The sequence below is a fragment of the Sesamum indicum genome, linkage group LG2 (genome assembly GCF_000512975.1).
Source record: "Sesamum indicum cultivar Zhongzhi No. 13 linkage group LG2, S_indicum_v1.0, whole genome shotgun sequence".
In the NCBI taxonomy this organism is placed as follows: Eukaryota; Viridiplantae; Streptophyta; class Magnoliopsida; order Lamiales; family Pedaliaceae; genus Sesamum; species Sesamum indicum.
The window spans coordinates 3137908-3149515 of record NC_026146.1 but is presented as its reverse complement, the minus strand read 5'-3'; the positions used below and the strand labels follow the sequence as shown (position 1 = coordinate 3149515).

The 11608-nt window shown below is 30.4% G+C and overlaps 1 protein-coding gene across 1 annotated transcript; it reads left to right on the top strand.

The window, feature by feature from the left end:
* Positions 561-3559, top strand: LOC105178426 (outer envelope pore protein 21B, chloroplastic). The gene is made up of 5 exons (XM_011101891.2): positions 561-726; positions 1218-1292; positions 1756-1908; positions 2085-2183; positions 3196-3559. Exons 1-5 carry the CDS (start codon positions 634-636, stop codon positions 3277-3279), a joined length of 504 nt encoding a protein of 167 aa, XP_011100193.1. The 5' UTR covers positions 561-633; the 3' UTR covers positions 3280-3559.

The window sequence follows — 11608 nt, the reverse complement described above, 5'->3', positions numbered from 1 at the left end:
TAAATTAAATTAGCATCATACATCTTTACGCTCTAGTGCATTAGCTTGTGAAGATTGTAAAATGATAATTTGGTTACAATTTTTTTTACATGTAATAAATATAATTTTTATTTAATTGATATTAGGAAATTGAGTGGTTCTAGCTAATAGATGAATTTTTTATTTGTTAGATAGGGACAAATATTATGGCAATTTTTTAAATTATATAGAATTTAGTTATAGCTATAGCAAATATTAGGAAGAATGGTATAATTATTTGTAAGAATTAATATAAAAGTGTTGGTGAATGAAACAATGTACATGTTGACATGAATTAATCGTAGGCACGAGATGATTGAAATATATATTTTTTATTTTCTTAAGTTTGAAATATTTATAATTTCAATCCCTTATAGTTGGCTTCGTATTTCTTTCCCCCCCTCTGCAAGGACCAATCCTTCCTTATTATCACCAAGTTGGAGCTTGAAACTCAATTAGTAACAAAATGAGGGACCTAAAGTGTAATAATGAATCTCAAATCCCAAAACCCCGGTGGAATTTCCGCCATATCCTTATCTTCTTCTCCTATCTAGGGCTTTTGTAATTAGACTGAACCCTATTCAGTAGAGAGAGACAGAGTTCGTTCATTTGAGAATGGAAACCTCTCTTAGGTATGGTGCAGATTCCAAGTCTCTCAGAATCCACGCCAAGGAAAAATTCCCCATCGGCGCAAATACGCTCTGCCAGGTAAATTTCAGTTCCTGCTTCTGATGTTTTTAGTTCATTGTATTTGTTTTATTAGCTCCTTTTGATTTCATGTAATCCAAAGGGGTGCGATGATTAAAATACTTAGTTATCCCTGCTATGGTGAGCGTGTGATATTTCAAATATTGAATATGTACGTTTTCTTAGTGGAGTTTTAATAGTAGCATTTCTTTTTGTGCTGTGTATGATATTGTGATATCGGACTTTGTGGGCTTACGAGTGTGCTCAGAACTAGAAAAGGGTGTATGAATGCGAGTAGTTTTAAGTTAGGGAGAATGAGTGCAATCTGGGATGTGATGCATTTCAAATATAAAGACTTCTTATTCAGTGGTGTTTCCGTTTTGTTTATCTTGTCTCAACTTTGGTTCATTGATGAATTCTCTAGTGGCCTATTAGATTCTTCAGACGTTCGTTTATTCTCTGCTAACATGACTTGTTCTATTGATTCATGTGTCTGTATCTAAAATTGACAGCTTAATGGAGAGCTGGACACAAGGATTGGAGCTCCTACTTACCTTACTGCAATGATAAGATACTTCTATCCTGGTGTAGGTGTCCCATTCTTTAGTTGATCAAAATTAATTTCCATTTTATAGTACCACCTGAATGCCCTCGCTGAATCATAAGAGTATGGAGTCAAATAATTTTACTGGAAATTATGGATTGGTTTTAAGCTAAATGTTTCAGTAATGGCAACCATCAGTTGTATCACATCTAGGCCCAAGCTTTTGGATATTTATACATGTGTGTGTATATTATGACTTGGGCAAAAGAAATATTGTTATCAAGAGAACATTTCTTAGTACAAGAAAAAGTGGGTATTATACCTTTTTCTTCAAAAGTAATACTGGTTTATGCTTTCTTAAATAACTCTTTGTCATTCTTCTCCTTTCATGATGTCCAATGGAGACATAGTGGTGCTATTGTTGCATATCCTCAATCTTTAAGTCATCCCTTGTATTAGCTACAAGGAGGCAACAAAGTTCTGACATCTTCTTCTGACCTACATAGTTATCGGCCAGCCTTGGTGTGGGAGTTCAATACACTAGGCATGAGAAGGTACACTATATGGTACGTGGAAAGACGACATATCCAGTAACTGCTGATGGATTGCTAAGCTTTAATGCTAAGGGTCGATGTCATATTGACGAGGAATTTAGAGAGGTTAGTCTTTCTTTCACACCCAGCCCATATTGTTTTGTGGCGATTGATTCATAGGTTCGTTTTTTTTCCAGTACGTGCTATTCTCTTTTTCTCAAGGGTCTTCGTAAATTTGACGTAACTTTTTGTTTTGTCTTGTGTTTTATTACATTCTCATAATTTTAAGTAAACCTGAGCAGATAAATTATACTGGGGCTGCAGAATTTGTTTGGAACATCTTCAATGTAAAAAAGGACCAAGATTTGCGGCTCAAGTTTGGATATAATGTTTTGGACAAGGTATGTTTACTTTAGAAGCTTGCACCACCCTCCATTTTGATTCAGATTTCTGCAACGAGTAACATTTCTCAATTCAGAAAAATTTGGACTGTTTTGGACAAGTTATGTTTATTTAGAAGCTTGGACCATCTATTTTGACTCTCATTTCTTCATCAACTAACACAAATGAAACTAAATCTCAACTTAGAAAAGGTCAGGCTGTTTCTTTCAACTTTTCCTTTCTTTATTATAATTGTTTGGAGGGGAATATTAGCATGAACCCGCTTGCGTCTCTCTGGCATGTGGCATAGAGATTAAATGTTTGATGGGTTTTATATTTCCCCACCTCTCCTTCAGTATGATCTTAGCTACTTGAAAGACATTGATTTGAGGCGGTGGGAAAAAATGTATCCAAAAAATGTGGTCCAACATGAAATCTGCAGCTACACAATTGGGGAGTTGGGAAAGCAAAATGTAGGACCTTGGCTGCTTCGCATGAACTGTTAGGTTGAAAACTGTAATGTTGTTTGACATTCCTGAGGTAATCAGATATTGTGTTGGTCATACACCTATGAGAACTTTAATCAAATTATGTTATCAAATGAGTTTTGGACGATTTTTCCTCAGTATTTGCTCCAAATCCTTTTAAGTTTATAGAAATGATTATTATTTTCCAAATAAAATTTAATGTAATTTATGTATAGTAAAGCAGAAGTTTGGTGAAGGCCATTGGATTAGCAACCTCTGAGTTGGACAAACTTTTAGATTAAGTAAAAAAGGTGGGACTAAAGCTTCATCAAAATTGGACTTTCAAAGTGGTAGTTAAGAATCTGTGAGTCAGATCATTGACCTGTGATAATGTCTTTTGGGTAGTACATAGATCCAGAAATGAAACAAAAGCATTAAAACATGGACTGATGAAGGAATTAGCTGTCTCAATTACCTTATAATACGCTATTTGCACTTGTGTTTTGTGAAACTCTGCAACCTTTTTAACACCTCTATCCCTTTTCTAATCATGTTGTCCTTTCAGGTTCCATATATGCAGATTCGGGAAAATAATTGGACCTTCAATGCTGATGGAAATCGCAGATGGAATGTGAGATACGACCTGTGATGTGGGTTGAGCTTCAACACCATGAATGGGTGTCAATAGATATATTATTTATGTTAAAAGCAAAAGTAATGGGAATTTGTGGAATGGAATGCCTTCAACATCGAAAATTCTTGGAGTACATTGGAAGAGCAAGAAACCAGCTATAAAGTTAGAGGCTTTGTGTTACATATACCAGTCTCTATATTCTCCTTACATATGTCCGTTGATTCGTTGCATTGTACACAATTGACACCACCCAATTCTGATTAGTTGCTTCATTTATGCCCATCACTTTGATATAGCTTTATCTTTTGATTTAAGTACACCTTTATCAAGAATCTTGGTACTTATGCAAAGTCTCGAAGAAGAAAAAGTAATAAGGATATATACATTAATAAAATTGTTGCGTAATCCTTAATCATTCAGGATGAGATAAGTGGTTAAACTACTGGAAGTAGGTCCTCTGGCCCTCTTTTGGATTAAAGGCTGAACCCCAGTTTCACTTCTCCGGGGGCATTTTCACCTTTGATTTGCCTTTATGCAGTTTTCTACAGAGCAAGCAGTAGCCTTTTATGGATGGATTGTTGAGGAGGTTTTGAATGATCTTATTATTAGATAAAATTGAAACTAAAATCTGAGTATAAATATGAGTTTTACCACAAAGGGCTAGAGTAGACGCTACTTATAGAATATCTATCAACACAACCATCTTATATCAATAGAGATAGTTGAGCTCACTATCATCTGATTAGCTTGTTTATCAAATATTTGATAGGTCAGGAGAGCAAAAAATTGGTAGTTTGAAGAGTTTGCTTGCATTCGATGTTATTCACCTAGATAGTATTTGAATAAGCTTATGAGTTTGTGGATGGAAGTCAAGTATATCGATATAGGTTATTCTTGATAACTTTCGAAACTTTGAGTTATATCACTTTCTATATTTTAATGAGAAAATCCAAACATGAGGGTGAGGCCCATATAATAAAAAAGATAAATGAGTAATATTGTGACTCTCTCCAAGTATAGTCACTTGACATATAACTAATTGTATTCGACTATGAAGTCGAGCTACAATTTTCAATAAATAAAAATAGTATTGATATACCTTAAAAAAATCTAAGTTCATCAATTTTTTGACAGAATTTGTACATGTCTACTCCAAAAATAAAAAATCATACATACATATATCTTTGAGTAGCTCCGTTAGGTTGAACCATTTTCACTTTTTGGTATGCCTAACTTGGGTAGGTTCAACCACCCGACTTCGAAAGTGGGTCGGGTCATGAATTGCCTTTTCCCTCCTAACATAGTTTGACGGGTCTTGAATTATTTGTAAGTGGGTTTGGTCTATCTGTTTTCCACTTTATCATAAAAGAAAATGGAAAGAATTGGCAGTCAATTTTCAATTCATAAACCATTGAAGAAGAGTAGGTGTGGAGTGGTGAGTGGTGTGGATCCATTTGCAGCACAAAAGTCAAATGTTCGGACTTATTACAGAGACGTGCTCCTCTTAAATAAACCCTTGAAATCTTTGTTCGGATCTGATGTGGGACACTGGTTGGTAATGAAAAATTTTAATTCATACCAAGTTTTATTCAAATAAATTAATTATATGACAAGTGAAATATATATACAGTTTAAGAAAAATGACCAATCACATTAGACTTATTTCTATATCGATTTGATTCTATCTCGAGTTTGAGTAAAATTTTTTCGATTGACAATATATAGTCTTACAATTGCATTTGGACTCATATACTACGACTATTTTTACAATTTGATTTATTTAGACCATATTCAATACTTAAAAGATAAGCGGGCTCGAATTGCCAATATTTTGATTTTATCATAAATATAACGATACGTAATAAGCGGACCAAAACTATGACGATATTCGTTATATGTTAATATTTGTTATATGGTCGATCACTGTGTGACATGTCTTTTAATTGATTCTATTTTAAAGGTCGTTGATAGATAATATTTTGGCTAAATTTCTTTCTATCCTTTTTTTTTTTTTAAATTAGCTAAAAAGTTTTTTGTAATTTGAAAATATGCAAAAAAAACTCTTTGTGTTTTGTTAACCCCTGCAAACCCCCCTGCTGTTAGGAATGACGGAGCTTGTACTGCACGCATGAGTGGTACGATTTGGGGATTGTTTTGGCGTCCTTGTATGATTTTTTGATGTCTTATGACTAAAATGCCCTATTATGGCTATATAATAATTTTTGGGTATTTTTGACTTGTTTTTAGCTGGTTTTGAGTATTTTTTTTTCATTTTCATCTCTCTAAAAAATTAAAAAAATTATTTTAAATATATTTTGTTTAAAAATGCGAAAAAATTATATAAAATTTTTAATACTTAATAATTTATAAAATCACAATACAAAATTTAAATATCTTAATAAATATGGTTATTAATTAATTATAAAAATGATACATTATTAACTAATTTAAATATTATATAATTAAAAATATTTAATAGATTATATTTGAATTTATTACATTATAAAAATTTTTAATTGTTTAAAATTATTTTAATTAACTAAAAAAATATTTAAATTAATTTAAGTAAAATTATTGTTCAATATTATTATTAATTAATTAAAATATATTTAATTAATAGAATTATATATATTAAAAAAATTAAAAACATGAGGGCGACGGACCCCACCCCTCATAGATTGTCGTCCGACGATGCTGTCGCCCTCTTTCTACGCACAAATGTCGTCGCCCTTTTTTTTTTATCTGGGCGATGTCGCCCAGATTTGGGGGCGACGATCTACGGGGGAAGGCAGGGGCGTGGGGTGGCGTAGGGAGGGGGTTGCGCAGGTGGGGAAGAAGGGGGGGGGCGGGTGGGGAAGAAGGGGGGAGGCGGGTGGTGGGAGTGGCGGTGATTGGGGAGGGGGTGCGTGATTTCTTTTCAAATAACTTTTTTATAATATATATTATTAATTAATGAAATATAAAATTTTTTGATCATTTTTCATAAATTTAAAATCAACGGTTAAGATTAATTGATCAGATCTGAAGGCTCTGGTATAATCAGTACAAATTCAATGGTCAATAAAATAAGAAATAATATATATTAAATAAGGGCATAATGATCATGTTATCAAAAAGTTAACGCCGTTAGTCATATTTAATGAAGAGGAATGATTGAGCTAAATTTTATAAAATATAGGGGAGTGTTTTGCCTATTTTCAAATCAGAAGGAATTTTTGCGAAATTTTTAAAATACAGGGAGATTTTATGCAATTTTACCTAATATTTTTGGAACTCAAAAATTATTGTACACTCTCTAGCCTAATGGATTCTAGCACGACACAATGACTTTTCGCAACATCCCACAAAATATTTGCAAAAACTGTCAATGTAATGTCAATTTTTCTGTGAAATTAATTATTCTATAAGGAATAATCACAATAACCTCTCTTTTGAAGTTAGTGTAATTACAGGATGCATGATTCTCCTTTTCTGAAATTATAAAGACCTTAACCGAATACTTAACGCGTTTTCTTCTAAATTTTTAACTAAAATAGCATATTTATCAAAATTCAAGAGGATTTATAATAAATTTAAATTTAGAGTGGGAACTGTCGTAAAGAATATAATTTATGTAATTTTTGGTTTTTATATTAATAACACACCAAGTTCCCAATCCATTCGAAACTTTGCAATTACTTCTTATATGAGATTAACAAAAAAATAATTATATCCCTATATTTCTAAAAATTTAAAATTAAGAGGAAACATTTAAGTATTTATGTATAAACTTGAAATGATGTGACATGCAATCGTTATAGTCTTAAATGATTATTCCCTACATTTAATCAATATTATAATAATCAATCACTAACAAGAAAATGATTATTCCCTATAGTAATAAATGATTACCAATTTAAAACTCGTTGTAAATCAATATAATCTACCACGCTCATACAAAACTAATGAAAAAACTATAAGTTTGACAATGGGTTTTTTAATCGAAATTCACTATAATTTTAGTTATGGTCAAAACATTATAAGCTACGGTTTATAACTCTAACAAATATTTTAATTTTGTTTCGGCTAATAACCGTTGTACAGTCGTAGCTAATTAGTCTTTCCTACAAATTTTTACTTGTAAATATGATATAAAAAGAGTCATATTTTCTCTTGTAAATTTCACTATTAGTTCTTGTGTTGATATGGGCTTTTAAGTTAGATAAAGTTAGTGTGAATCAAAATTTTCACTCTCTCTCTATATCTAATCTACTTTGCAACTTTGTTTTTGTTTTTGTCTTTTTCCCTCCCACTCACTACTAGATTTTGCTTCCCCCACCCCCTTTGTTCTTTAAATGGGGTGGGGGTAATTCATATGCACAGGGAAAAGTTGGCATGAAAAAGTTTGAGTACATGTGTTTCACTTCACACACAGTATACAAGTAGAGCATAAAGGCCTTTACAAAGAAGCATCAAAAGTCATTTCCTACTCTTCCCATGTGCTGTTTGGTCCACATTTAGATTCTTGTTTAGGTATTTTCCTCTTAAATGATTGATATTTATTTATTATTTATTATTACGTGTTTCTGTCGTTTATTTTTCGTAATCCATTTTTCTGTTTTTTCATTACTTATATAATTTTATCATTAAATTATACAATGTCAGCGTCGTTTTTTAAAAATCCACACGCTAAAAGTGGAGTTGCATGTAAACCAGATCTTAGTGGTTAAATGTGCCTTCAATCGAAAAATGGCGGGCAATTACTATTCACTACAATAAAACATGGTTCAAGCAGATCAATTTAACAGATCTGGTTCATACACAACGCTAATTACAGAAGAACACTAAGCGTTATTTACGTGTATGTATATCGATTAGGGATTAAAATCTTAATTTCTAGCATTATTGGTATAATATATTATAATTATATTAACAATAGTATTGTAATATTAAAAATACAAAACAAAAATACATGAGATCAAACCAAGAAATAGGAAGAAAAATTGAATGAAAATATGAGGCATAAAGCTATATGTATATATATATATATATATATATATGGGGGTAGTGTTGGGACTTTACTGGATAAGATATAAAGAAAAGGAAAGAAGAAGAGATGAGGATAAGCATTGAGAAGTGATTTTATTTGGTACAAAAATTGTATATATTTGCTGCTTTCCCTCTTTTCAGTCCTAATAAGTGATTTTGGATAATTAATTAATTTTGGGTGTATGGGCAGGAATTTGGAATATGCTTTTCACATGTTACCTGTTTTTGGAAAGTCTTTAATTTATAATTATTTTTATTTATTCTTTCAAACGACGAATTAAAATTTTATTTCGAGTCACATTGCATCTTCTATATTAATTGATAAAACCATGCCGTGCATATAAATGTTACGCCGTTTATTTTATTTAACAGAAATATTTTATACATATAACATGTATAGGTTAAATGGAATAGAAGATGAAATAACTACAGAGAGATAGAAAATTCAGTCCGATTCACGAATCGATTGGGAAAATAAATAAAAGCCGAAATTCAATATTTTAGAAGAGTATGCAGAAGCAGAAGCACAAGTACAAGTTGGTTTTTCAAATATTTTAATCCACCTTAACTTTAATTTATATCATATATTGATAAACAATTTAATTAAATTTTTGCTAATTTTAAATTAATCAATTAGTTAATTCTGATAAAGTCCGGACAACATATGAGTTTTACATGTTAACTAAAATAAGAGAAGCAGTGGGTTGTCAGCTTGAATTGAGTAATTAATCATCATCATCATAAAATGGGGAAAAACAGTTGTTCAATAATTAGTTTAAGCTAAGGCTGCCTCCATGTAAATAAGATAAGTGAGATAGTGATGTTGGACCTTTATGTTTGAACTTTTATGGACACTATTGTATTCTTCATCCTATACTTTAGAATCTGTACATTTTCAGTCTCGTTACTTATGAGATTATCCAAATAGTCTCGTAATTTGTAAAATATCTCATAATCGTCAGTATTCATGTCAACTTCTGTTAGAAATTTGACGAAAAAAATCATATACAAATCACATGGCCGTTATATTTTCTAATAACCACGTGCATGTTTCGTTAATTTTCTGAGGAAAGTTGGTAGGAGGACCAAAAGTCAGAACTTTTTCAAAATTATGGGACTGATTTCGAGAATCTCGTAAGCAATGAGACTGCTAAAAATATACAGAACCTAAGTTATAGGACGTATATATGACTTCAAGTTTGGTGATTGTACTCCCACAAAAATATTATTCCACTTTATATATTATTTTCGTTGATTTTGATTTTTCACCAAACACATACCATATAATTTCTTATTATTGATAAATCATAAAAAAATAATATGTAGTCAAAAAAGGTAATGATAAAAAATTAGGTGACAATATTAAATTGTTACTTCATACATATATGTGAATGAAAAGAATATTTATTTGTTATAACAATAGTTTCCATAATTTTAATAATGATACTAATATTTATTACACACGAGTTGTCATTGTAAATAATTAATAATAAAAAGAATTTGTATAACATTGTCATACAACATTTAATTGGAACATGTTCGGTAGCAACCTAATAATTATAAGAAATGTGATGTTATTATGTTTGTGTTATGGCAAAATTATTATTGATAAAATGCGTTAGAAATTATTAATAACAAAAAGTTAGACACAATTATTTTTACTAAAGATTTTCTAAATTGTATTATGACAAAAATTAAAATTATTATCAAATAATATATATTTTTAATAAAATTACTGCTAATTATTATCATAATGATATTATTTTTATAAGAGTGATGTGCAATTAATAAATACATATTATCAAAATAGTAGTGAAAAAGTACATGCGACCAAATTGTAGCAAATCCCAATAATTTTTGTTCTTAATATGCGAAATTTTTAATACTGGACAAAATAGCCAAAATGAATGCGTACATGAGTAAATTGCTATACGGCTAAAAAAAATTGCAATTTTTCCCATAGTTTTTGAATTGACTATTGACAAAAAAAAAAAAAAAAAGAAAAGAGAGAGAGCAATATCACGGGTAGACTAGTGGTACCAAGGATGAAAAGGACCATAATATTAGAAAATTATTTCAATATTCTTAACTAGGTATATATTTTATGTGTTTTTTAATAGTTTTGATAATTAGATAATTCATATATATCTTTTTATAAAGAGGTAAAAGTTATTGAGACGTCATAAGATTTTATAATTTTATGAAAATACATAATAGTACGACGTTGTTAGCTGTAAAGAAATAAAAGTATAATAAAAGAAATGCATTTTGTGATGGACCAAAAAAAAGAAAAGAATAAAAAATAGTCACAACTTGCGACAAATTTTGCAATAGGAAAGTGACGACTAGTGTCAGAAAACAAACTCTTGGAAAATATGTCCAAAAATTGGTACCTAAACTTTCTGACGAACTGTCTGTTGGTATACTGACTGTTAGTTTTGGCGTGATTTGATAGGAAAAAGATTCGTAGCAATCCGATCAACATGTTGTTTTGTTGCAAAATAGCATCGATATTTACGATGATATTTTTCTCTATTTATGATGTTTTGTCGCCCTTGTTATTATATTTATTAGTTTAGGTTGGAAAAGATTTAGCTTCATAAATATAAGTAGATAAGATAGAAACAAATAGTTAATATTCTACAACTCATTTCCCTTTCCATTTTTGAATTTAAGAGGCTTGCATTCAACATTAAGTTTTTCTTATAGACATTCTTTAGTTTATTTGATAGGAAATATAGTAAAGAAAATAGTTATTGAACTAATATGGTGAAGATTTTGTATATGTTTGCATAAGCAATTTTTTATTTTATTGTGTTTATAATAACTTCAGGTTTTGTGATAGGAATAAGTTGAAAGAAAAAAAAGAAAAAAAAAATTGTAAGTTAAGTCGAAATGACAATTGAAAGTACAGTTTGAAAACAACAGTAAAAAGCAAAAATAAAACTGAAGTCGGGAGTGCTTACAGCACAAAAGTTTCATATACGCAATTCTGCTGATAAGTTGCAAAGATGTAGGGAGAAACTTAGAACATTTGAGTTAAATGAGTTTAATTTAAATATTTCAAAAGCATAAGTTGTAAATCAAAGACATTCTTTTCAGCTTATTTTCAGGAAAATAATAAACACTTAAATTTAAACTATTGCAAACATTCCGACTTCATTGCCAATTTAACCCATATGTGATGAATGATGATGCGAACATAATAATTTTCTTGCACAACCCTTTGAAAATATATAGTTCAATAGACTGATTATTTTTGTAAGCCTTAGATTTTCGTATTTGTTTGGTCAAAGCAAAAGTTAATATAATCCCG